The sequence below is a fragment of the Lichenostomus cassidix genome, unplaced genomic scaffold (assembly GCF_008360975.1).
Source record: "Lichenostomus cassidix isolate B80296 unplaced genomic scaffold, HeHo_3.0 HiC_scaffold_852, whole genome shotgun sequence".
Classification (NCBI taxonomy): domain Eukaryota; kingdom Metazoa; phylum Chordata; class Aves; order Passeriformes; family Meliphagidae; genus Lichenostomus; species Lichenostomus cassidix.
This window is the reverse complement of record NW_028148026.1, coordinates 803,789-830,581: the sequence shown is the minus strand read 5'-3', so window position 1 is coordinate 830,581 and position 26,793 is coordinate 803,789. Positions and strand designations below refer to the sequence as shown.

Genomic DNA, 26,793 nt, shown 5'->3' with positions numbered 1-26,793 from the left:
GGTGGAGTCACATGGGGTCACTGGGGATTTGAGGACTCCCGGGTTTCTGGGTGATCTCAGTGTCCCCCTGTGTCCCCAGCAGTGGCTGTGAATGTCGGCAGGACCCTCCTGTACCTGGTGCTGCTCCTGGCTGTCATCGGGGGCTGTCACTGGTGGCACCGCCCGGGTGGGTGACAATGGGGGGTTGGGGGTCCTGGAGTGAGGGGAAACCCCCGGAGTGTGGGGAGAGATGGGGCAGCACCCAGAGCTCCTGAGCTGGGGGAAACTGAGCCCCCAGTGACCTTGGCTGGGGGTCCTGGGTGGTGTTGGAGGGTCATCCTCTGATGTTGGGGAATCTTTCAGGGATCCTATGAGAGTTTGGGTGTTTCCCCTCCCTGCCGGACTTGGGGCTCAAAGGCTCAGGGGGTCGGGAGCACTGGGGACACTGTGGTGGTGCAGAACTTCATGGGGTTCAGGAGTTCCTGGGGTCCAGGGGGGAATCAGTGTCCTGTGGGAATCGGGGCTGCAGTGGGGATTTGGGGTCCCGTGGGAATTTGAGAGTCCCATGGGTGGTTGGAGCTCCCAAGGTGCCAGGAAGGTTCAGGGGTCTCGGGGACCCCACAGTCACCTCCTCCCCTTATCCTTGCAGCCTCCAGGAAGTGCCAGGACAGGTGAGGGGGGCTCCGGCCATGACTGCCCTTTCCCCTCTCCCCAGACCCCCTCAGACACCCCTGATCCCCGCAGGGCCCCCCGGAGCCCCCGGAGGAGGGGGAGGTGCTGGACACCCTCACGGAGGGCACCGAGAGGGCAGGGGGTGAGTACGGGAGGAGACAGAGACAGGGACAGGGACAGGGACACGTCACCGACGGCTGCCACCCCTACGAGAGTCCCCACAACCGCTGTCTCTCGCAGGGTCCCCAGGGCGTTCCCCCGTCACTGTCCCTCCTCGGGATCCACAAGTGACCAACGCGGAGCTGTCGGGACCCTGCGAGGGACAGCAGGACCCGAGTGCCACCTACGAGAATGTGCTGTGACACTGCGGGGACTGAGGGACACTGGCGGCACTGAGGGACATCGAGTCTCCCCAGGGGTCACATCCTCCCCTCCACAGCACCCCCAGCGCTCCCCATTCCCATCCCACTGCCAGGGGGGCACAGGACCCTTTTCCCTCTGATTGCACTCCAAGCGCAGCTTTTTGGTTAAAGCGGAGAAATGGGGTTTGTTTGTTCAGCTCTGTCTGTTCAGCTCGGGAAGGAGGAGCGTCCGGGTCAGGTTGTGAGCAGATCCTTGTGGGATTTGCAGGATTTTTGGGGCTCTCTCAGTCCCCTGGGGAGGGTGACAAAATGATCAATTGGGGCATTTCCAGACTGGTTCCCTCGCAGCTGCACCGAGAGCCCCGAGAGCCCCGGGACGGAGCCGGGGGCAGCCTGAAATGTCCCCCGAGCCCAGCCCAGCCCCGCCGCAGCCCTGCCCGGTGCCCCCCGGTGCCCAAAGCCCCGCAGCCGGCGCTCCCCGAGCGGCTCTGAGCCCCGCAGCTGCTGCGGAGCCTCGGCCGGGCTCAGCCCTGGGGCGGGCGGGGGGCGCCGGGAGGGAGGGAGCGGGAGGCTGGGGGAGAGCAGGGAGCCCGGCAAGAGCCGCCGGGCCTGGGGGAGCGGAGTGCTGGGCTCGGTCACCGGGGCAGGTGGCGCTGCCATGGCGCTGCGAGTGGCGCGACTGTCCCGGGCTGCGGCAGCGACGGTGGCCATGTGTCCGGAGCGGCTGGGACAGCGTGTCCGGAGCCACTGTGGCCATCCAGCCGGGGTCACCCTCAGCCCCAGCACGGCCGCAGGGCAGAGCCGCTGCTCGGTATTTCCACTCTTGTCCCCAGGACAGAACCCCCTGGCTGTGTCCCCCAGGACAGAACCTGTCACCCCCCGTGTGACTCTGAGCACAAACAGCCTCTTCCTTCTGCTGCAGGAAAGGGAAAGTGAAAGTGTTGGGGGCACAGCCGGACACCCCCATCCCCCATGGCCCCCTACCCTCCCTGAACTCCCTTCTCCCCCTCCTCAGGGTTCCCCAAACCCAATCTCTGCTCAGGAGGTCCCCGGGATCGCCGAGACAGGAACTGGGGCAGTGCGAAATTGAGGGGAAAAAGGGAAGAAATGGAAATAAAGAGAGGAATAAGCACCTGGGCAAGGTTGGAAGGCACCTAGACAGAGCACCCTGGAAACCCCCTGGGGTGACTCCCAGGCCTTGAGCAACCCGAGGGGGCTGTGCTGGGCCCTGGGTCACCCCAACATCTGAGGTACCCAGTGCAGGAGCTGTGACCCACATGCCCACCCAGCCACTGCCCATCCCTGGCACCCCCATTGCCCTGGGAACCCAACCATGGGGACACCATTCCTTACATCCCCCAATCGTGGGACTGCCATTGCCTGGGATCTCCATTCTCCAGGACCTCCCTCCCCTTGATCCCAAACCATGGATGCCCAATTACCCCACTTCTCTGATTTCCACAGGGTCCCCCATTCCCATGGCATCCCCATCCTGTTGTCACTGAAACTATGGGAAGAACAAAAAACTCTCCAACATTTTTTAATGTTAGAGAGTCAAGGCATCACTTTATTTTCTGGCCAGGATTTTGTTCTGGCCAGGATGTGCCACAGAAATAATTTCATCCCCACCTAGGGGTAAAAGGCAAACAAAACCCCTGATTAAAAGATTTTTAAACTGGTATATTTTCCAACAAGGGATCCATGGGTGTCACCACCAGGGCCAGGGCGTTCAGGGGTCCAGGGGTTCCAGGGGTTTTGGGGGTACAGGAGTGTCACCACCAATGCCAGGGGACTCAGCGGCCTTGGGGGCTCCAGGGGTGTCACTGCCAGGGTCAGGGGGTCACAGGGATCAAGGGTCCAGGGATTTTGGGGTCCATTAGCCTCGTGGTCATTCCCAGAGGTCCAGGGGTCTCAAATCCAGGGCTGGAGGTTCACAGGAATCAGGGGTCATGGGGTGATGGGCAGAGGTGGCACTGTCACTGTCACTGTCACTGTCACTGTCATTGCCACTGACTCCTCCCACGGGGACATCCCCGAGCTCATGACTCCTCCACTGTGGTGTCACTACGGGGGGGACAGGGATAGGGACAAGAACAGGGACAAGGACAGGGACACCTCCCGGGCTGTGTCACACCCTCCCCACCACCAGAGCTGTCCCCAGTGTCTCACCAAGGACAGCCCCCCTAAGACAGACTCCCCAGGGCTGTGTCACTCCCAAGGGAGGTCCCTCCCAGGTGGAAAAAAGGGGAAATACAGAAAGGAAAAAGCCCCAAATTTGGAGTGGCAAGAGGTTTGGGGAACCCCAGAAAAAGGGGGGGGTCAGCAGCAGGGCCCTGCCAGCTCAGCTGGAGGAAATTTTCTCTCATAGTCCTGGGGAGTGGACATGGGCACAGGGGGACAATGGTCCTTGGGATCCCCCACCAATGAGGACCTCCATTCCTGGACCCCCCCCATTCCCTGAGCCCCCCACTTCTGGGACACACCCTTGTCCCTTCTGTGTCCCCACAGTGTCATACCATGTCCCTACCCTGTCGCACCATGTCCCGGCATGTCCCTCATGTGTCCTCATCATGTCTTCCCATGTCACCCTATGTCCCCCCATGTCCCCGCTGTGTCCCCACAATGTCATATCATGTCCCCACCATGTCCCACCCTGTCCCTGCTGTGTCCCGCCTTCACTCCCATGTCCCTGCTGTGTCCCCACAGTGTCACACCATGTCCCTACCCTGTCCCAGTATGTCCCAGTATGTCCCCACCATCACCCCCACGTCCCTGCTGTGTACCCACATGTTCCACCATGTTCCTGCTGTGTCCCCACAGTGTCCCTCCACGTTCCCACCTTATCCCACCATGTCCCATCATGTCCCACCATGTCCCCACCCTGCTGCCACCCAGCCCCCACCCTGTGCCACCAACACATGGGGACAAGATGTAAATTCTCTTCCTTCCTCTTTGTCTCAAGACCCACGACGCTGGGGACAGGTGGCCCTGGCAGTGTGTGTGACAGCCAGCCTGGCTCGCTGGGGACACCAGGATGGCTGGGAAGGTGACACTGCTCCTGTGGGGTGAGTGAGGCACAGACTGGTGGGGAGGGGACATGGGGGGTAACGGGGTCCCCTGATGTCCCCAAGGCCAGCAGAGCCAGTGGGGTACAAAGGCAGTGGCCCTGCAGTGTGACCAGGGCTCTGGGGACAGGGACTGGGGGACAGGGATGTGGGGAGTGGCACCATGGGGCTGGGGCAGCTGTGGGGACAGGGACTGGGGACAGGGATGCAGAGATAAGGAGACGAGGGGACAAGCACGGTGTGGATGTGGCTGTGGGGACAGGGGCTGTGCCAGGGCTGGTGAAGGTGACCTGTGCCAGCCCAGGGTGGCCATGGTGTCCCCATGCCCAGGGTGGTCCCAGTGGTCCCCATTTCCGGGATGGTCACACTGTCCCCATGTCTGGGATGTAGCCATGTCCGCCTCCAGCCCGAAGTGGCCGCAGTGTCCCCGAGGCCTCCGTGTCGCACGGATGTGGCATGTGGTCGGCTGTGACACAGACATGTCCCCTGGGAGCCTCTCCAGCCCTGCTGGGGACAGTCCCCGAGCACATTCCCACCAGAACTGGTGTCCCCATGGGGACAGCTCGGGGACAGCCCCACACACAGTGTCCGCGTGTGTCGCTGTCCCTGCGCTGTCACCCCCACTCAGACCCTCTCCCTTCTCCCTTCCAGCCCAGACCCTCAGTCTTGCTGGTGAGTCCTCGGGGGATGCCATGTCCCTGCCCCCTGTCCCCAGTCCTGCAGTGGCTCTGGCAGGCTGGTGTCCCCTGGTGTCCCCTGTCACCCGCAGGTGCCCAGACCACCCAGATCCTCGTGGATCCCCCCTGGACACCAGCGGTGGTGTGGGACAGAGTGACACTGAGCTGCCAGGGCTTGGGGACATCTGGTGACACCACCTGGTACAAGGATGGGAAGCTCTGGTTGAAAAAGGATAGACTCCATCAACTCTATGTCACCAGGAGTGGCACCTATGAGTGTCACCAACCCAGCACAGGACTCAGCCCCACTGTGACTGTCCTAAAAGGTGAGGGAGTTTTGTGTCCCCAGCCCGGCACCTGCAGGGTCCCCGAGGGTTCTGGGTGAGCTCTGCTTCTTGGGTCACACCCCTCATTTGACCAGAACCTGTCCCCTGCACATGGGGACATCCCAGAGCATCCCCGTGTAAGGGGATCTCCTGTTGAATTTGGGGACCCCTGGGGCACTCCTGGTGCCATCAGGAACCCCCCAGTGTGACGTGTCCTTACTCGTCCCCCAGACTCATTGGTGCTGCAGGTGCCAGCGTGGGCGCTGCTGGAGGGGGACACAGTGACACTGCGCTGTCGGGGCTCGTGGGACAAAGTGGTCACTGGGGTGCAATTCTACCGTGATGGGAACGATCTGAGGGGGCCTCTCGATGGGACCGAGCTGTCCCTGTCCCACTTGAAGGAGAATGACACCGGCGGCTACCACTGCATGGGTTGGGTGAAAAACTGGAAGTCGAAGTGGGAGCGGTCGAAGGTGGTGACAGTTACAGTGCATGGTGAGCACCCCAAAACCCCACAGCCCCACAGCCTGTCCCCAGCACACTCGGGGTCACTACCCTGTCTCCCATCTCCTTCCCAGAGCTCTTCTCAGTGCCGGTGCTGGAGCTGGAGGGTCCCCCCGAGCCCACCGAGGGGTCCCCCCTGAATCTCCGCTGCCTCAGCACCCCCAGCCCCCTGCGGCCCCGAGCCCCCCTCCTGCACCTCTTCTACCGGGACGGGCAGTTGCTGGGGGGCCCGCAGGGGTCCCCGCAGCTCCTGCTGCCTGCCGTGGGGGTCTCCCACTCGGGCAGTTACAGCTGCGAGGTGCGCTCCGAGGGGGGGGCCGTGCGGAAGAGCAGCGCCCAGCTCCGCGTCACGGTGCGCAGTGAGTGCGGGGATGGGCACGGCAACCCCACAGCCTCCCCGGGTACCCCAGCTCTGCCCGTGTCCCCCCAGCCCTCCCTGACACCTTTCCTGGCTCCCCCCAGCCCTTCACAGGTCTCTCCCCAGATCACACCCTCCATGCCTCGGGTCTCCCCATTCTTCCCCAGCATCCTCCTTGGGTCTGCTCAGCCCCACCTGGAGACCTTCATCCCTTCCCTGGTTCCTTCCTGGGTCTCCCAATCCTTTCTCGGGTCCCATCCCGGGTTCCCCACCCGTGTCTGGGTACCCCTATCCCTCCCTGGCAACCTCCCCGGCTCCCCTCCCTCCCACTCTGAGGTCCCCCCATGGTCCCCAGGTCCCCACATAACCGTCTGGTTCCCCACAGCCCTCCCTGGAGTTCCCCCATCCCTCTCCATGTGTCTCTGCCCTGAATCCCCCATCCTCACTGGGGTCTCTTCCCAGGTTCCGCCCCATTTCTGTGCCCCCTTCTCCCTCCCTGGGGTCCTCCCACCCCTCTCTGACCCTCCCCCTGTCACTCCCTGTCCCCATATCCCTCCCTGTCCCCTGCTGTCCCCTGCTCTCCCCTGGTGTCCCCAGTCCGTCACTGTCCCCTGCTGTCCCCCTCTCACAGGGATCCCAGTATCAGGGGTGTCCTTGTCAGCACAGCCACCCAATGGACAGGTGGCACTTGGTGACAGCCTGGTGCTGAGCTGTGCGGTGGCCACGGGGACAGGTCCTCTGTCCTTCTCCTGGCACCGGGAGGGCTCAGGGGCACTGCTGGGCACTGGCCCCCACCTGGAGCTGAGCCACGTTGGGGACAAGGACAGTGGCCACTACCAGTGCCGGGTCAGCGATGGGGACAGCACGGTTGAAAGTGACCCATTGATTGTCACAGTCCTGGGTGAGTGAGACCCTTGGGCTGGGAAGGATCCCACCCATGATATTGTCATCCCCCCATCCCCTCCCCCCACACCTGATGCCATCCCCTCCCCCACCCTCAGCCCCGTCTCTGTCCCCGCAGTGCCCGTGGCCAATGCCACCATCACCCCTGGCCCCCCGGCACTCCAGGTGCACACAGGTGACAACGTGACCCTGCGCTGCTCGGTGCAGGTGGGCTCAGCACCTGTCACCTTCACCTGGCTGCACGATGGGCTAGAGGTGGCCCAGGGTCCCCTCCTGGAGCTTGGGGACATCAATGTGGGACATTCTGGCACCTACCAGTGCGTGGCCACCAACCAGCTGGATGAGCACCGCATGTTCCAGGCTCGCAGCCCAGCGCTGGCCCTGGAGGTGACACCGCGGACACACTGGGGCACAGGTGGGGTCATATGGAGTCGCTCTGGGGGTTCAGGACCCCTGGGATGACAGGTGACCCCAATGTGTCTCTGTCTCTTTTCTGCAGTGGCCGCAGGGGTTGGTGGTTCCCTGTTGTTTCTGGTTCTGCTACTGGCTGTCATCTTGGCCTGGCGCCGGTGGCACCACCTGGGTGGGTGACAATGGGGTCATGGGGGTCTCTGGGAGCTGTAGGATTTGGGGGTCTATAGCCTGACTTGGGGTGGGGCTGAGCCCCCAGTGACCTTGGCTGGGTTCCTGTAGGGTTTGGGGAGATGCTGGAGGGTTGTGCAGGGTTGCTGGGATTCTTTCAGGGGTCGTGGGGGAGTTTGGAGGGCTTTGGTATTTTGAGCCTGAGTTGGTTGGTGACACTGTGGGGGTTCATGAATTCTGGGGCCCTTCAGGGATACTCAGGGATCCTGGTGGGAACTGAGGGTCCTGTGAGGGTTCAGGATTCCTGAGTGTGGTCATGGCCCTGGGACCCCACAGTCACCCCTCACTCTTTCCTTTGCAGCAGCCAGGAAGCACCAGGAAAGGTGAGTTGGGGGCTCCAGCCATGACCCCCCTTTTACCCCCAGCCCCACAATTCTCCATCTCCTCCCACACACCCCCTTATCCCAGCAGGGTCCCCCCGGAGCCCCCAGCCCCCCCAGAGGAGGAGGAGGTGCTGTACAGCCATGTTGTGATCACCAAGCAGACAGGCAGTGAGTACAGGTTGGGAGGTGACAGTGACACGTCACCCACAGGTGTCACTCCCTACCTTGGTCCCCCCAAACTGGTGTCTCTTTCAGGGTCCCCCAGCATCACCCCACCCCAGGACCCCCAGGTGACCTATGCAGAGCTGCCAGGACCCCATGGGCAACGGCGGGAATCCAGTGACATCTATGAGAATGTGCTGTGACAATGGGGGACACTGGGGGGCATGGGGGGACACTGGGAGCACTGGGTGACACTGGGGAGATCCCCACCCATGGGCACCAACACCTCTGTGTGCTTCCCCTATAAACCAGGGGCTGCTGACCCCCCCCCCACCAGGTGAGGCACAAAAGGCAGAGATGCCAAAGGGCTGAGAGAAGAACAATTTCCTGCAAACAGCAATGACACAAGAAAACCAACAGCAACAGCAACAAGATTCAGAATCAAAAGGGTCAGAAAAGGAATGATATCCAGGGAAAGGCCCAACAAGGAACAAACCCCACATGCTGCCCCCAGCACGATTCCCCTACCAGAAGGAACCTGGCAGGTGGACCTTCATTGCTTTGATGGCCAAAGCAGCCTTCAGGAGGCTCGGGATTCTCTTCTCCTCTGTCTCCAAACCCTCCTCTGCTGTGTTCCCCCACACTATGATGTCACCAAGGCACTGTGGGCATTCCGGAGTTTCCCCCTGTCTCAGTTTGAAAGACAGGTGTCTGCTAAGAGAGGTTGAAACCTCCCTTAGGACAGAGAATGTGATTTCCCCTCCCTCTGAATTATTTCAATTTTGAAAATCAAGGGATTTCAGGCAAAGGTATGGGAAAAGGAATATCAGTTCTTTACTAGTATCTATAAACAAGCAGTAACAATAATAGCAACCACCAATAGACCCAGAAACCAATGGCAGATGACTTTTGAGCTGCCGAGCCTTTTCCCATGTGGTGTAATCATGGTTGCAAGCAGCAGGGGCGCTGTTGAGCTCCCGGTCGGGCAGGGCAGGTGCGATGACTGCCGAGCGGCTGCAGGTGGCGCTGTGGCGCAGGGTCAGGTCAGCCTCAGACAGCTGATAATGGCAGAAGAGGCTGAGAAAGCAGGCAGGGCAGGAAACAGCTCGGAGCGACGAGCAGGGCGGCAGGGGCAGGAGCTGGCTCTCCCCGGCTAGCCAGCGAGGTAGCAAGAGCTCTGCAGTCACAGCAGACACTGCAGTCTTGTGCGGCAGAGCGGGGAGGGCGGCAGGGACAGCCAGACCCCCTGTCAACTGCTGTGAGAAAATGCAGCCAGGGAAAAGCGCACTTCCCAGTGGGAAAGAGGTTAAATCTAAGCTCACCCAGCCAAGAGGAGAAAGGCAGAGCACAGCTGGATTTTCCTGTGGTCGCAGCCAGAAGCAAAGAGCAGCCTCTCCTCTCGGTGTCCGGATGACCAGAGTGCCAGTTCCAATGGCCAGTTCCTGCCTCACCCTGCCCAGCCCAAGCACACCCTTTTGTCTCTTACAAAAGAGTTGATGGCTCTAATCACCCAGCTATTTGATGCTTAGTAACAGGAATGGAGAAAAAAATTCCAAGGCTCCCCAACCTCTCATACCCCTTTTCCAGGGCAGTTGGGATCAATCCATGGCACAGGGTGGGCTGTCAGAGACAGGAGCAGTTTGATGTCTGGAGACATTTTGGAACACCTGTGTGTGATAGGGGGTTGGTCAGGCCTTATGTTGGGTGTGATAGGGTCCTGTGTGTCCGTCAGTCTGTCAGCCATGGCACACTGGGGACAGTGTGATGCTCTGTCCAACCCAACTCCTGAGTGGCCAAGTGACTGGAAGTCCCACCTGGGGGGAGGGCCCATGGTGGCCCAGGGGCTTAAAAGGCAGAGCATGAAGTGGTCACATGTCTGACCCTGCTTTCTCTTGGAATGTGTGTCCCATCCACACTGGAACCCTGGATTTGGCAGCTGTCTTGGTTTAAAAGACAAATGTCTGCCAAGGAGGGTGGGAATAATCTTACAATGGAAAGAAGATGCCTCGCTCCAAATTATTATAACTTTGAAAATTTCAGGGCTTCCAGGCCTAACTGTAGAAAAAGGAAGAACGGTTCTTTACTAGAAAATAAAGAGAACAGAAGGGATCAAACAACACAATAACAGAAGCTTCCAACCTGCTGAGAGCTGTTTTTCCTTATTTGGTGTCAATATGACCACGGCCAGCAGGGGGCGCTGCAGGGATCGCTCAGGACAGCTGGGGGCGCTGCAGGGCACACTCAGACCAGCAGGGGGCACTGCAATCCAAGCGGGATCCCCTCGGCAGCCATGGCAGCCTCGGGCAGAGCAAAGAGGGGAAATCGCTCCTTTTGCAATCTCTCAGCACCAATCAGTCCCGGCAGCTCCACCGGCAGTGGGCAGAAGCGGTGAAGGCTGCAGCTCTGATCGCAGTGCCGAGGGGCAGTGCAGCAGTGTCCTGGCCAGACACACACCCTGTGCAACACACACACCACTGCTCTCCCCAGTCCCGAATGGAAGGAAGGAAGCACCCACCCCCCAGCCGATTTTCAGCTCCACAACAGCACCTCTCATGGCATTACGGCACAATTCCCAAAACCCACAGCCTTTCAGTCCCTTTCCCTCAGTGTCCAATTCTCCAGTCCAGCAGTGACAGCCCCTGATGACAGCCAGGAGCAGAATTAGGAACAGGAGGGTCCTGACAGCACCCACGGCCACCGCTGGGGACAGAAGGGGTCACAGCAGGGTCACCTGTCACCGTGGGGATCCTGCAATCCCCCATGACCCCGTGTGACCCCACCTGTGCCCCAGTGTCCCCGCAGTGTCACCTCCAGGGCCAGCTCTGGGCTGAGCGCCCGGAACATGCGGTGCCTGTCCAGCTGGTTGGTGGCCACGCACTGGTATGTGCCAGAATGTCCCACATCGATGTCCCCAAGCTCAAGGGGGGGACCTTGATGATGCCCAGTCTGTTGGGTAGGGGCTGTGGGGCATTGGGGTGTGATCTGTGGGGTTCTGGCTGTTCACTGTCACCATCGCTGTCACCGGCACTGACTCCTCCCACGGTGACAGCCCCGAGCTCACGCAGTCCCCGCTCTGCTGGCAGCAGCGGCAGAGGGCAGGGACAGGACCCCCCCCCGGGCTGTGTCACTCGGCAGGGCAGCCCCGCCTCCGAAACAAGAAAGGGAAATGAAGAGAGGAAAGAGCCCCAGGCTGGGGTGGGGGAAGGACAAGGGAATCCCCTAAAGGGGGGACAGGGTCAGCAGGGCAGTCCCAGCTCAGCTGGAGGGACTTTTCCGTCTCAGACCCGGGGAGGGGCTGAGAGGACAGGAGTGACAATGGTCCCTTTGGACCCCCACCCTTGGCCCCCCTGCCCATTCCCCAGGACCCCAATCTCCTGTGATTGCCCTCCCAGGAAACCTCTGCTTCTTCAGCCGCTATTCCCGTGGGATCCCTTTTCCCTAACCCTATTCCTGGGACACCCCAATTCCCTGGGACACTCCAATTCCCTGGGACACCCATCCTTGGCTCCCCAGGTCCTCTGAGCCCCCACTCCTGGGTCTCCCATGTCCCCACTGTGTCCTAGCATGTCCCAGCATATCCTTGCTATGTTGCCACCATGTCCCCATCATGTGCTCAGCCTGTTACCAACCCTGCCCCCACCAAGGGCCACCTACATGTGGGGACAAGATGTGACCTCACTTCCTTCTGCTCTGGCTGAAGAGCCACCACCCGGGGACAGGTGGCCCTGGCAGTGTGTGACAGCCAGCCTGGATGGCTGGGGACACCAGGATGGCCAGGAAGATGGCACTGTTCCTGTGGGGTGAGTGCCCTGGGCACGGGCCTGATGCCCCAGGGATGGCCCTGGCAATGCAGCGAGCGGTGGGGACGGGGCACAGGGGGGCAGCAGGGTCCTCTGAGGTCCCCAATGCCACCAGAGCCAGTCTGTGGGGGTGAACACTGGTGTGACTGGGGTTGTGAGGTGGCTGTGGGGACAGGAAGAATGAGTCAGGAATGGGGGGACTGGGATGTTGTGACAAGAGGAAGGGACAGGAGTCTTGGCACTGGAACGTGGGGAGGCGTCATGGGGCTGGGGCAGGTGTGGGCACAGGGACAGGGGGACAGGGACAATGGGGCAAGCACCATGCAGATGGGCCATGGGGTGGTGGGGGTCGCCTATGCCAGCTGAGGGTGGCTGAGGTGTCCCCTCCCCCAATATCTCTGTGTGTTCCCACAGGGATAGTTTGGGGACAGCTCCCACACCCGCTCCACTAGGTGCCACTGTCCTCATGGTGCCACCCCCACCCAGCCCTGTCCCTTCTCCCTTCCAGCCCAGACCCTCAGCCTCGCTGGTGAGTCCTCGGGGGATGCCATGTCTCCACCCTGCTGTCCCCAGCCCCATGGTGGCCCTGGCAGGCTGGTGTCCCCTGTCACCCGCAGGTGCCCAGACCAGCCAGCTCCTCGTGCATCCCCCCTGGACACCAGCAGTGCTGTGGGACAGAGTGACACTGACCTGCCAGGGCACGGGGACATCCAGTGACACCACCTGGTACAAGGATGGGAAGCGTTGGTGGAAAAAGGAGGGACTCCACCAATTCCATGTCACCGAGATTGGCACCTCCATGTGTTACCGACCTGGCACGGGACTCAGCCCCACCGTGACTGTTGTAAACGGTGAGGGAGGTTTGTGTCCCCAGCTTGGCACCCGAGGACTCTGGGTGAGCTCTGCATCCTGGGTCACACCCCTCGTGTGACCAGAGCCTGTTCCCTGCACATGGGGATGTCGCAGAGCATCCCAGTGCAAGGGGACATCCTGTGGGATTTGGGGACACCTGGGACACTCCCGGAGCCATCAGGAACCCCCCAGTGTGATGTGTCCTTACTCGTCCCCCAGACTCATTGGTGCTGCAGGTTCCAGCACAGGTGCTGCTGGAGGGGGACATGGTGACACTGTGCTGTCGGGGCTCGGGGGACAAATCAGTCACTGGGGTGCAATTCTACCATGACTGGAATGATCTGAGGGGGCCTCTCGATGGGACCGAGCTGTCCCTGTCCCCCTTGACGGTGAATGACACTGGTGGCTACCACTGCATGGGTTGGGTGAAAAACTGGAATTCGTGGTGGCAGCTGTCGAAGGTGGTGACAGTGACAGTGCATGGTGAGCACCCCAAAACCCCACAGCCCCACAGCCTCTCCCCAGCACACTCGGGATCACTACCGTCCACTCCCATCTCCTTCCCAGAGCTCTTCCCGGTGCCGGTGCTGGAGCTGGAGGGTTCCCCTGAGCCCACCGAGGGGTCCCCCCTGAATCTCAGCTGCCTCAGCACCCCCAGCCCCCTGCGGCCCCGAGCCCCTCTCCTGCACCTCTTCTACCGGGACGGGCAGTTGCTGGGGGGCCCGCAGGTGTCCCCGCAGCTCCTGCTGCCCGCCGTGGGCGTCTCCCACTCGGGCAGTTACAGCTGCGAGGTGCGCTCCGAGGGGGGGGCCGTGCGGAAGAGCAGCGCCCGGCTCCGCGTCACGGTGCGCAGTGAGTGCGGGGATGGGCACGGCAACCCCCACAGCCTCCCCGGGTACCCCAGCCCTGCCTGGGTGTCCCCATGACTACTCGGGTCACTTCATATCTTTCTGTGTCCTTTCCCAGTCCCCTCACCCTTCACCGGATCCTCTCTCCCCTTCTTGGGTCCACCCACCTGCCTCTGAGGTTCCCCCATGCTCCCCTGGTCCTCGAGCAACACCCTCTGGGTCCCCAGACACCTCCCAGGGTCCCCCCATCGCTCTCCAGACGTCCATTCCCTGATTCCCCCCCATCACTCCCTTGGGTCCCTTCCATCACTTTCTAAGCCTAGCCCATATCTGCCTCACTGGGGTCCTCCCACTTCTCTCTGATGCCCCTTCCCCAAGTCATTCACTGTCCCCTGGTGTCCCCATCCTGCAGGGGTCCCACTCTCAGGGGTGTCCATGTCAGCACAGCCCCCCGGGGGACAGGTGGCACTGGGTGACAGCCTGGTGCTGAGCTGTGCAGTGGCCACGGGGACAGGTCCCCTGTCCTTCTCCTGGCACCGGGAGGGCTCGGGAACACTGCTGGGCACTGGTCCCCGCCTGGAGCTGCGCCACATTGCGGTCAATGACCACTACCAGTGGCCACTACCAGTGTCGGGCCAGCAACGGGGACAGCATGGCCGAGAGCCCCACTCTGAATGTCACCGTCCTGGGTGAGTGGGGCACTGGGGTTGGGGGAGATCCCACTAACCACATCCCCAATTCCACCCTTCCCACCCATCTGCCCCATTGCCCCCCTCCCCCCACACCTGATGCCAGCCCCTCCCCCACCCTCAACCCCGTCTCTGTCCCCGCAGTGCCCGTGGCCAATGCCACCATCACCCCTGGCCCCCCAGCACTCCAGGTGCACGCAGGTGACCCCGTGACCCTGCGCTGCTCGGTGCAGGTGGGCTCAGCACCTGTCACCTTCATCTGGCTACGCGATTGGCAGGAGGTGGCCCAGGGTCCCCTCCTGGAGCTTGGGGACATCGATGTGGGACATTCTGGCACCTACCAGTGCAAGGCCACAAACCAGCTGGATGAGCACCATGTGTTCCGGGCGCTCAGCCCAGAGCTGGCCCTGGAGGTGACACCGCAGGGACACTGGGGCACAGGTGGGGTCATACGGGGTCACGAGGAGTTGAGCACTCCCGGGGTTCTGCATGACCTCAGTGTCCCCCTGTGTCCCCAGCAGTGGCTGTGAACGTCGGCAGGACCCTCCTGTACCTGGTGCTGCTCCTGGCTGTCATCGGGGGCTGTCACTGGTGGCACAGCCTGGGTGGGTGACAGTGGGGGATTTGGGGGTCCTGGAGTGAGGGGAAACCCCCAGAGTGTGGGGAGAGATGGGGCAGCACCCAGAGCTCCTGAGCTGGGGGAAACAGAGCCCCCAGTGACCTTGGCTGGGGGTCCTGGGGGGGTTGGAGGGTCATCCTTAGATGTTGGGGGATCTTTCAGGGATCCTATGTGAGTTTGGGAGTTTACTCTCCCTGCCGGGCTTGGGGCTCAGAGGCTCAGGGGGTCGGGAGCACTGGGGACACTGCAGTCGTGCAGAACTTCATGGGGTTCAGGTGTTCCTGGGGTCCAGGGGGGAATCAGTGTCCTGTGGGAATCGGGGCTGCAGTGGGGATTTGGGGATCTCGTGGGTGGTTGGAGTTCCCGAGGTCCTAGGAAGGTTCAGGGGTCTCGGGGACCCCTCAGTCACCTCCTCCCCTTTTCCCTGCACCCTCCAGGAAGTCCCAGGACAAGTGAGGGGGGCTCCGGCCATGACTGCCCTTTCCCCTCTCCCCAGACCCCCTCAGAAACCCCTGATTCCCGCAGGGCCCCCCCGGAGCTCCCGGAGGAGGGGGAGGTGCTGGACACCCCCATGGAGGGCACCGAGAGGGCAGGGGGTGAGTACGGGAGGGGACAGGGACAGGGACAGGGACAGCGACAGGGACAGGGACACGTCACACCCATGGCTGTCACCTCCACGAGGGTCCCCACAACCGGTGTCTCTCGCAGGGTCCCCAGGGCGTTCCCCCGTCACTGTCCCCCCTCGGGATCCACAAGTGACCAACGCGGAGCTGTCGGGACCCTGCGAGGGACAGCAGGACCCGAGTGCCACCTACGAGAATGGGCTATGACACTGGGGAGACTGAGGGACAGTGGCAGCACTGAGGGACATCGAGTCTCCACACAGGTCACTTACTCCACTCCACAGTACCCAAAGAGGCTGCCCATTCCCCACTGCCCGGGGGGCACAGGACCGTTTTCTCTCTTATTGGACCCAAAACTCAGCTTTTTGATTAAAGCGGAGAAATGGGGTTTGTTTGTTCTGCTCTGTCTGTTCAGCTCGGGAAGGAGGAGGGTCCAGGTCAGGTTGTGAGCAGATCCTTGAGGGATTTGCAGGATATGTGGGGCTCTCTCAGTCCCCTGAGGAGGGTGAAAAAATGATCAATTGCGGCATTTCCAGACTGGTTCACTCGCAGCTGCACCGAGAGCCCCGAGAGCCCCGGGACGGAGCCGGGGACAGCCTGAGGTGTCCCCCGAGCCCAGCCCAGCCCCGCCGCAGCCCTGCCCGGTGCCCCCCGGTGCCCAAAGCCCCGCAGCCGGCGCTCCCCGAGCGGCTCTGAGCCCCGCAGCTGCTGCGGAGCCTCGGCCGGGCTCAGCCCTGGGGCGGGCGGGGGGCGCCGGGAGGGAGGGAGCGGGAGGCTGGGGGAGAGCAGGGAGCCCGGCAGGAGCCGCCGGGCCTGCGGGAGCGGAGTGCTGGGCTCGGTCACCGGGGCAGGTGGCGCTGCCATGGCGCTGCGAGTGGCGCGACTGTCCCGGGCTGCAGCAGCGACGGTGGCCATGTGTCCGGAGCGGCTGGGACAGCGTGTCCGGAGCCACTGTCACCACATGTCGGGATAGACTGTTGCTATGGCAACGCCCCCAACAGCTCCGGCACTCGGGGGTGCCCTGCAATGGGCGGAGGGAGGAGCAGAGCACCCCAGAATTGGGAAAGGCAAATCCAAGGGATGGCAGCGATGGAATTGCAGCAGCCAAGAGGAGCCAGAGGCTGCGAGAGGAACAACCCTGCAGGCAGCGAGCGCAGGGAGGAAGGAGGGGAACGAGGGGCTCCGGGTGCCTGAGTGGAGATTCCTTGGAGCCCGTGGTGTCCCCGGGGAGCAGAGACCTCCCTGCAGCCCTGCAGGAGCCCCCGGTGCAGTAGGGGATGCCTGAAGGGTGCTGTGAGCCCTTGTGAAACCCACGTTGGAGAAGTGCCTGAGAGGGGAATGTGTGTTTAAGGTGTGTTTCACTTCTCATTCTTCAGCTCTGATTCGATGGTTGATAAATTCAATTTTCTTTCTTCTGCTGCCGGAAAGGGAAGTGAGAGTGTTGGGGGCACAGCTGGACACTCCCATCCCCCACAGCCCCCCAATCATGGTTGATAAATTCAATTTTCTTCCTTTTGCTGCAGGAAAGGGAAAGTGAAAGTGTTGGGGGGCACAGTCTGACTCCGCCACAGCCCCCATTCCTTCCTTCAGTCCCTTCTTCCCCTCCTCAGGGTCTCCCCAGTTCCTTCCCTGCTCAGGAGCTCCCTGACATCGCCGAGACAGGAATTGGGGCAGTGAGAATTTGAGGGGAAAAGGGAAGAAATGGAAATAAAGACAGGAAAAAGCGCCTGGGTGGGGGAGGGGGCACAGCGCCAGAGACCCTCGGAATCCCCCTGGGGTGACCCCCAGGCCATGAGGAGCCCGAGGGGGCTGTGCTGGGCCCTGGGTCACCCCAACATCTGAGGCACCCAGTGCAGGAGCTGTGACCCACATGCCCACCCAGCCACTGCCCATCCCTGGCACCCCCATTGCCCTGGGAACCCAACCATGGCACCCCCATTCCCTATGTCCCCCCAGCCTGGGACTGCCATTGCCCAGGATCTCCATGGCCCAGGACCCCCATTGCCGAGGAGCCCCCTCCCCTTGATTCCATCCCCTGCACCCTCCCTTCCCCCAGGACCTTGATTCCCCCAGGACCTCCATCCCACTGGGGACACCATCTTTGGCTCTACACACCCCTTGTGTCCCCAGTCGTGGGAATCCGGTGTCCTGCCATGTCCCCAGCCTGTCCCACCATATACCCGCCACGTCCCCACCCTGCCCCCAGCTTGTGGCCAGCCTGTCCCCACCAGGTGTCAAACACGCCTGAGTAAGAGATGTGACCTCGTTTCCTTCCCGTTTGGCCCAAGAGCCACCAACAGGGACAGGTGGCCCCGGCAGTGTGTGACAGCCAGCCTGGATGGCCGGGGACAGCGGGATGGCTGGGAAGGTGGCACTGCTGCTGTGGGGTGGAGCCCTGGGCACAGGGGTGACAGCCCAGGGATGGCCCTGGTGAGGCAGAGAGCAGTGGGTAGGGGGCATAGGGGGGCTGTGGGATCTCTGAAGTCCCCAATGCCTGCAGAGCCAGTTCTTGGGGGGAGAGACTGGTGTGACTGGGTTGTGGAGTGGCTGTGGGGACAGGAACAGGGGAACAGGAAAAGTGGAACAGGAACGTGGGGACAGGAATGTGGGGACAGGCAGCATGAGACTGGGGCAGGTGTGCGACAGGGAAAGGGGACAAGGGATGGAAGGGACCGAGACAAGAGGACAGGCACATGGGGTGGTGGGGACAAGAGCTTTGGGGCTGGTAGCAGTGACCTGTGTCCCCATGTCCTGCATCAGCCTGGGGTGGCCACAGTGTCCCCATCCCTGAGACCTCTGTACCTATCTGGTGCCCCCACACGGACAATTTGGGGACACCCCATGCCCTGGGTATCACTGTCCTGACCCAGCCCTGTCCTTTCTCCCTTCCAGCTCAGACCCTCAGCCTTGCTGGTGAGTCCCCAAGGGATGCCATATCCCCACCCTGTTCTCCCCAGCCACACACTGGTCCTGGCAGTCTGGTGTCCCCTGTCACCCGCAGGTGCTCAGACCACCCAGCTCCTCGTGGATCCCCCCTGGACACCAGCGGTGCTGTGGGACAGAGTGACACTGACCTGCCAGGGTTCGGGGACACCCAGTGGCACCACCTGGTACAAGAATGGGCATCGCTGGTGGCCGAATGCACCTGCCAGCTTCACTGTCTCCAAGAGTGGCACCTACATGTGTGACAAACCCGGCACTGGGCGCAGCCCCTCCGTGAGGGTCTCAAACGGTGAGGGAGGTTTGTGTCCCCAGCCTGGCACCCGCGGGGACCCTGAGGTCTCTGGGTGAGCTCTGCTGCCTGGGTCACCTCCCTGGTGTGACCAGAGCCTGTCCCCTGCACATGGGGACATCCCAGAGCATCCCAAGGTGAGGGGACTTCCCTGCTGGAATCGGGGACCCCTCGGGTGTTGGAGGTGACACAGTGGGGGGTCCTGGTGCCATCAGGACATGCCGGTGTGATGTGTCCCCACTTGTCCCCAGACCTGTTGGTGCTGCAGGTGCCAGCGCAGCCGCTGCTGGAGGGTGACACGGTGACACTGCGCTGCCGGGTCAGGGAGAGCTACTCTGTCACCTCGGTGTCCTTCTACTGCGAGGAGGAGGAACTGAGCTGGAAAGTCTCTGGGACCGAGCTGTCCCTGTCCCCCCTGCAGCTGAACCACAGTGGCAGCTATCGCTGCAAGGGCAGGGTGAGCTTCAGAAAATCACTGGTGTCAGAGTCGAAGCCAGTGACAGTGACAGTGACAGTGACCCCGCTCTGAACCTCCCCATGACCCTCACTGTCCCCTGGTGTCCCCCTCTCACAGGGATCCCAGTATCAGCGGTGTCCCTGTCGGTGCAGCCTCCCGGGGGACAGGTGGCACTGGGTGACAGCCTGGTGCTGAGCTGCACGGTGGCAGCGGGGACAGGTCCCCTGTCCTTCTCCTGGCACGGGGAGGGCTCAGGGACACTGCTGGGCACTGGCCCTGCCTGGACTCAGCAAGGTTGGGGACAATGATAGTGGCCACTACCAGTGCCGGGTCAGCGACGGAGACAGCACGGTTGAAAGTGACCCATTGATTGTCACAGTCCTGGGTGACCAGGACCCTCGGGCTGGGGGTGACCCCAAACACGGCATCCCCCATCGCGCCCTCATTTCCCTCCATCTCCACCCAAACCTGTTGCCAGCCCCTCCCCCAGCCTCAGCTCCGTCTCTGTCCCCGCAGTGCCCGTGGCCAATGCCACCATCACCCCTGGCCCCCCGGCACTCCAGGTGCACACAGGTGACCCCGTGACCCTGCGCTGCTCGGTGCAGGTGGGCTCAGCACCTGTCACCTTCACTTGGCTGCACAATGGGTGGGAGGTGGCCCAGGGTCCCCTCCTGGAGCTTGGGGACGTCGATGTGGGACATTCTGGCACCTACCAGTGCGTGGCCACCAACCAGCTGGATGAGCACCGTGTGTTCCGGGCACTCAGCCCAGAGCTGGCCCTGGAGGTGACACCGCGGGGACACTGGGGCAGAGGTGTCACAGGTGGGGGTCACGGGGGGTCACGGGGAGTGCAGGAACTTTGGGGTTCTTTGTGACCTCAATGTGTCCCTCTCTGTCCCTAGCAATGGCCGCAGGCATTGGTGGTTCCCTGTTGCTTCTGGTTCTGCTCCTGGCTGCCATCCTGGGCTGGCGCTGGTGGCACCGCACGGGTGGGTGACACTGGGGGATGGGTAGGGATGGGAACTCCCCTAGACTGGGAGAGCAATGTGGCAGCACCCACAGCCTCTTCCCTGGGTGGAGCTGAGTCCCCAGTGACCTTAGCTAGGCTCCTGTGGGGTTTGAGGTGGTGTTGGGATTTTGGGTTTTTTTCTGGGGTCCTGCGGGAATTGGGAGGGCTCCCCTTTCTGCCATATTTGGGTGCCCTGGTGGCTCAGAGGATCCCAAGTTTTGGGGTGGTTCAGGGGGTTTGGTGGTCATCAGGGATGCTCAGGGGTCCCGGGGGCAATCAAGGGTCCTGGGAGGTTTCAGTGGCCCCAAGGACCTCATTGTCAACCCCACTCCTCTTTCTTTTGCAGCCACCAGGAAGCCAGAGGACAGGTGAGTGGGGGGCTGCAGTCCTGAACCCCTTTTATCCCCACCCCCACAACGCCACAGCCACAGCCACCCCTTTATCCCTGCAGGGTCCCCTCGGCCCCCCCGGAGGATAAGGAGGTGCTTTACACCCAGGTCGTGAGCACCGCGAGGGCAGAGGGTGAGTACGGGTGTTAGGGACAGGGACAGGGACAAGGACATGTCACCCATGGGTGTCACCCGCCCCAGTCACTGCCTCTCGCAGGGCCCCCCCGTGCCACATCCCCCCAGGTGACCTATGCGGAGCTGCCAGGACCCCACGGGCGACAGCAGGACTCTGGTGACATCTACGACAATGTGCTGTGACACTGGGGACACTGGAGGCACTGTGGACACTGGGAGCACTGGAGATCCCCTCCCCTGGCCACCCCTCATGTGTGTCCCCTCCCCTGGCTCCCGTGGGACACAGGGGGTGGCCACCAGTGTGGAGGTCCCATGTGGGGTCTCTTTCCCCTCCCAGTGCTCCCAGTATCCGCAGAGGCTTTCCCATCCACTCCCTAGCTGCCGGCAGCTGGCCCTGTCCCCTCCCCGCCCGTGGCCACCACCCCTCTGTCCCTCTGAGCCCCACGGATTTGGGAAAACCCGCGCGGGACCAGCGCAGCGTGACCCGAAATGTCCGGAGCCGGCAGGGGGTGCTGGGGACACCCCGAGGGACACGAGGGACACCCCGGGGGACACGAGGGACACCCCGCAGCCCTGGAGAAGCCCCCGGCTCCGGAGGGACGGGTGGGGGAAAGGAGTTTTTCAGGTTTATTTTACTTCTTGTTTTCCGTTTTGATGGATAATAAATGCATTTATTTGCCCCAAATTGAGTCCGTTTTTCCCTTGACGGTGCTCAGGGATTGAGTCCTCCCCACCCTAATCCCAACCCTGCCCCCTCGGGGGGTCACGGGCTGGGTGACTGGGGTAGTGGGCTGGCAGTGGGGACAGGAGAGAGGGGACAGAAAGGTGGGGACAGTAATGGGGGAGTGGGGAGGCACCATGGGGCTGGGGCAGCTGTGGGGACAGGGACAGGGACAAGGGAACAAGGAGACAAGGACCATCCGGACGGGATATGGGGACAGGTGCTGTGGGGCTGGTGGGGGTGAGCTGTGCCAGCACGGGGTGGCCGTGGTGTCCTCATGTCTGGAGTGTCCACACTGTCCCCATGTCCTGCCTGAGCACAGGGTGATGGTGGTATCCCCATCCCTGAGAAATCCATGTCACTCTGTCCTCACCGGGACAATCTGGGGACAATGCCACACTACACCTCCCAGGTGCCACTGTCCCCGTGGTGCCACCCTCACCCAGCCTTCTCCCTTCTCCCTTCCAGCCCAGACCCTCAGCCTCGCTGGTGAGTCATCAGGCAGATGGCATGTCCCCATCCCGCTGTCCCCAGCTCTTTGCTGGCCCTGGCAGGCTGGTGTCCCCTGTCACCCACAGGTGCTCAGACCACCCAGCTCCTCGTGAAGCCCCCCTGGACACCAGCGGTGCTGTGGGACAGAGTGACACTGACCTGCTCGGGCTCGGGGACATCCGGTGACACCACCTGGTACAAAGATGGGCAGCGCTGGTGGCCGAATGCAGCTGACCACTTGATTATCCCCAAGAATGTCACCTACAGATGTTACAGACCTTGCACTGGGATCAGCCCCTCCGTGAGCGTCTTAAATGGTGAGGAGGATTTGTGTCCCCAGCCTGGCACCCGCAGGGACCCCGAGGGCTCCGGGTGAGCTCTGCTTCCTGGGTCACCTCCCTGGTGTGACCAGAGCCCGTCTCCTGCACATGGGGACATCCCAGAGCAGCCCAGGGTGAAGGGAGTTCCCTGCTGGAATCGGGGACCCCTGGGGTGCTGGAGGTGACAGAGTGAGGGCTTCCTGGTGCCATCGGGACATCCCGGTGTGATGTGTCCCCACTTGTCCCCACACTGGCTGTTGCTCCAGGTGCCAGTGCAGCCCCTGATGAGGGGGGACACGGTGACACTGTGCTGCCGGAGCTGGGAGAACTCCCCTGTCACCTCGGTGTCCTTCTACTGCGAGGAGGAGGAACTAGGGACATCTATCCATGGGACCGAGCTGTCCCTGTCCCCCCTGCAGCTGCACCACAGTGGTCACTACCGCTGCAGAGGCTTGGTGAGCATCACAACGTCACCGGTGTCGGAGCAGTCGAAGCTGGTGACAGTGACAGTGCACGGTGAGCACCCCAAAACCCCGACAGCCCCACAGCTCGGCACCCCACAGCCTGTACCCAGCATACTCAGGATCATCGTCTCCACCTCCCATCTCCTTCCCAGAGCTCTTCCTGGTGCTGGTGCTGGACCTGGAGGGTCCCCCCGAGCCCACCGAGGGATCCCCCCTGAATCTCAGCTGCCTCAGCACCCCCAGCCTCCTGCGGCCCTGAGCCCCCCTCCTGCACCTCTTCTACCGGGACGGGCAGTTGCTGGGGGGCCTGCAGGGGTCCCCGCAGCTCCTGCTGCCCGCCGTGGGGGTCTCCCACTCGGGCAGTTACAGCTGCGAGGTGCGCTCTGAGGCGGGGGCCATGCGGAAGAGCAGCGCCCGGCTCCGCGTCACGGTGCGCAGTGAGTGCGGGGATGGGCACGGCAACCCCACAGCCTCCCCGGGTCCCATATCAATGTCTCTGTGTCCCCATCTCTCACCAATAACCCTCATCCCTTCCCATGTCGTCACACCATCCTCTGCTCTTCCTTTCCTATCTGCCTATTAACACCTCTCCCCCAAGTCACTCACTGCTGTCTCTCCATAGTCATTGGGTCCATGTACCTCTTCGTGGGTCCCTTTCTCCCTCACTGGGGTCGCCTCCACTTTTCTCCAATCTCCCTCCACTTCCTTCCACTCCCTGTGTTCCCCATCACACCTGTGTCTCCCCACAGGGGTCACACGGTCTGGGGTGTCCCTGTTGGTGCAGACCCCCGGGGAATAGGTGGCACTGGGTGACCACCTGGTGTTGAGCAGTGCAGTGGCCACAGGAACAGGTCCCATGTCCTTCTCCCAGCACCGCTGGGCACTGGTCCTCGCCTGGAGCTGAGCAGGGCTGGGGACAAGGACAGTGATCACTACCAGTGCCAAAGTAGCCAAAGAGATAGCGTGGCTGATAGCCCTGCACTGAATGTCACTGTCTCAGGTGAGCGGGACCCTCGGGCTCGAGGTGACCCCACCCACGGCATCCCCAATTGCACCCATTACCCACCCATCCCCCCCACCGTGTTCCAGCCCCTCCCCTACCCTCAACCCCGTCTCTGTCCCTGCAGTGCCCGTGGCCAATGCCACCATCACCCCTGGCCCCCTGGCACTCCAAGTGCACACAGTTGACCCCGTGACCCTGCGCTGCTCGGTGCAGGTGGGCTCAGCACCTGTCAACTTCACCTGGCTGCGCGACGGGCACGAGGTGGCCCAGGGTCCCCTTCTGGAGCTTGGGGACATCGATGTGGGACATTCTGGCACCTACCAGTGCGTGGCCACCAACCAGCTGGATGGGCACCGCGTGTTCCGGGCGCTCAGCCCAGAGCTGGCCCTGGAGGTGACACCGCAGGGATACTGGGGCACAGGTGGGGTCACACGGGGTCACCGGTGTGTGCAGGACCCGTCAGGTGACAGGTGACCCCAATGTGTCATGTATTCCCTCTGTCTCCAGCAGTGGCTGTGAATGTCGGCAGGACTCTCCTGTTCCTGGTCCTGCTCCTGGCTGTCATTGGAGGCTGTCACTGGTGGCACAGCCTGGGTGGGTGACAGTGGGGGGGGACAGGGGTCCTGAAGTGCAGTGGGAAGTTCCCAGTTTTGGGGGTCAATGGGGCAGCGGTCAAAGCCTCTGAGTCCCCAGTGACCTATGCTTGAGGTCCTGGGGAGCTTGGGGGATTTTGGAGGGCCCTTGTCCATCCCAGAGAGGCCTTGATGAATACTGGGGTGGCACTGGGAGCTCCTGGGGTCTTTGCGGAGGTGTTTGTAGGACCATACAGTGATGTTAGGGGTTCTTCAGGGGTCCTGGGGAAGTCCCCCTGCATGCCAAGCTTGTAGTAATGGAGGCCTTGGTGGTGCATGGGGGTCCTGGAGGGAATCGGGGGTACAGTGAGGGCTCAGGGGGGATCAGATGCCCTGGGGACCCCAAGATCACACCTAACTGTCGTTGTTCGGACCCCCGAGGTTATCCCCGTTGAGGACAACGGCCCTCGGGCGCTGCAGTGGTCCGGCTCCTCGAGGCAGGAGAGACCCGGCTAGCGGTTGGGTTTTCTCTCCCTAGGGTCGGCGACTCGACCCTCTCTGCGACCACCCGACGGTGGCTCGCCCAATCCCAGGGTGCCCCGATTGGATTTGGAGGGACCCTTGGCAGGGTAGGGGCACAGTCCAGGCAGGCAGGAGGGGAAGGCGGCGATCCTCGCGAAACAAGACCAGTCCACGCGTTGAGGGTGAACAACAGTCCTTTATTCCGGGGCGCAAGCAGGGGAAGGAGCTGTTGTTGCCCTCGGGCAGAGGTCCGGCAGAGCCTCGGGTGCAAAGCACAGGCGAGTCAGTGGTCTGGAGCCTCCGACCGCGAGGGCAAGATGGCACCAAGGTTTTAAGGGGAGCCCCGGGGTTTCCTGGGGCGGGAACGCAGGGGCAGGGCCAATCAGGCCCGGGGAAGCATGACGGGCAGCAGGGGGAGCAAATGAGAAACAACAAGGGAGGGGATTACATGGAACCAATCAGGGGAGCCCGGCAACAGAACAGGCTAGAAGCAGGGAGGCAACAAGGGCGGAGAGAGGAGGGGTACAGCAAACTTTTAACCTATCAACTACAACAAAACTTTGTTGTGGGAGGAGGGAGGGCGGCTCAAGGCTCAGCCTCAACAGAGCCCCAAGAGATTGCGTCTCCGGTGACCTCGGCTTCCGCCACCTTGACCACTGTCAATGGGATTTCGCATTGGGCGGCACCGGGCTGCCGCCCCTCCACACCTAACCTCCTTTTCCTTGCAGCCGCCAGGAAATCCCAGGAGAGGTGAGTGGGGGGCTCTGGCCATGACTCCCCTTTCCCCCTTCCCCAGAGTGCTACTCCACACCTCTTTATCCCTGCAGGGGGAGGTGCTGAACACCCATGTGGTGAGTATCAAGCAGGCAGAGGGTGAGTACAGGGGAGGGACCAGGGACATGTCACCCACTGCAGTGTGCTAGTAGGATTTAGGGTATGCATATTAACACGAGCTGTATATAGTTCATGTTCTAGAAACCACTCCCTAGCTGAGTATATTATTTGCTTCCTGAGTTTGTACCCTCCTCTGCTGTAAACCATTGGTTGTACCCCCTTTTCCCCTCCTTATCTCCTCCCCTCTGGCTTTCCCTGGTTGGCTCCTTGGAGCTAACCACTCCCCTCCTCCCTCTCCTTTTAAGCCTCTGCATCCCTTTGTTCTTAGTTCGTACCCTCTGGTTCCTCACCCTTCTCCGCCCCTTGCTCTCTGTCCCTCTTCCTCTCCCTTTGCCCTGAGCCCGTGGATCTTTCATAAACTCCCTTGGAATCACAGACTGTGATCCTACACTTTTTTCTTTGCCGCGCTTCCACGAAGACTTGCGTCCCCAACCGCTCCACTGCCTGCCACGGTGCCACGTTTGCCCCCGGCATGTCTCGGCCACCGACGGCCCCCCCTCTTTGCAGCATGGGGTGGCCGCCCGTGAAACATGAGGCTGCGTTGCTGCAGTCACCCGTGGGTGCCACCCTCTAATTGGGTTCTCCCAGCTGATGTCTCTTGCAGGACTCCCAGATGGGTTCCCTGTGCTTCCTCTCCCCGGGAACCACAAGTGACCAACACGGAGCTGCTGAGATCCCGCAAGTGACTGCGAGGATTCAGTGACATCTATGAGAATGTGCCATTAAACTGGGGTGGCTGGGGGCACTGGGGGTCACTGGAGCTCCCCATCCGTGGGCACCCACACCTGTGTTTTTCCCCCCATGGCCCCCATGGGTGCCCAACCTGCCTGGGGAGGTGATGACGAGTAGGGGGGAACCCCATGTGGGGCTGCACAGTGTGTCCAGTGCTGCCCATTCTCCCTCCCAGTGCCAGGGGTACAGGACCCATTGCCCTGTTATTGGGACCAAAATACAAATTTTTTGTTATCCTGGGAGAAATGGTGTCTCTTTGTTAATCTCTATCTTGCTTTAGAAACCACATTCTCCAATTTCAGACTTCCCCTAAAAACTAGGGGCTGCTGCACCTCCCCCTTCCAACTGGAGGCACAAGAGGCCCAGTAGAACAGTGGAGTCAGGGCAAAATTCTGTAATTCGGGGTGACTATTCACTGCCTGCAGATGGTGAATTTTGGATTCTGAA

General features: G+C 61.9%; 3 protein-coding genes across 3 annotated transcripts in view; all 3 read left to right on the top strand.

Moving 5' to 3' along the window:
• The window catches only part of LOC146420349 (Fc receptor-like protein 3), an 11,235-nt gene extending 3,043 nt beyond the window's left edge, over nt 1-8,192 (top strand). The window contains exons 3-8 of the mRNA XM_085048418.1: nt 5,660-6,844; nt 6,965-7,261; nt 7,346-7,429; nt 7,790-7,811; nt 7,900-7,979; nt 8,067-8,192. Of these exons, the coding sequence (XP_084904544.1) occupies nt 5,660-6,844; nt 6,965-7,261; nt 7,346-7,429; nt 7,790-7,811; nt 7,900-7,979; nt 8,067-8,176 (1,778 nt within the window). The 3' untranslated portion in view covers nt 8,177-8,192. The remainder of the gene's footprint in view (nt 1-5,659; nt 6,845-6,964; nt 7,262-7,345; nt 7,430-7,789; nt 7,812-7,899; nt 7,980-8,066) is intronic.
• Nucleotides 1-14,056, top strand: part of LOC146420348 (Fc receptor-like A) — a 49,343-nt gene extending 35,287 nt beyond the window's left edge. Inside the window, exons 2-3 of the mRNA XM_085048410.1 lie at nt 4,814-5,081; nt 12,845-14,056. Coding sequence (XP_084904536.1) covers nt 12,892-13,551 — 660 coding nt within the window. The 5' untranslated portion in view covers nt 4,814-5,081; nt 12,845-12,891 and the 3' untranslated portion in view covers nt 13,552-14,056. The remainder of the gene's footprint in view (nt 1-4,813; nt 5,082-12,844) is intronic.
• The window catches only part of LOC146420347 (low affinity immunoglobulin gamma Fc region receptor III-B-like), a 49,549-nt gene extending 23,130 nt beyond the window's left edge, over nt 1-26,419 (top strand). The window contains exon 9 of the mRNA XM_085048395.1: nt 26,219-26,419. Within this exon, the coding sequence (XP_084904521.1) occupies nt 26,219-26,317 (99 nt within the window). The 3' untranslated portion in view covers nt 26,318-26,419. The remainder of the gene's footprint in view (nt 1-26,218) is intronic.
• The last annotated feature ends 374 nt before the right edge of the window (nt 26,420-26,793 follow it).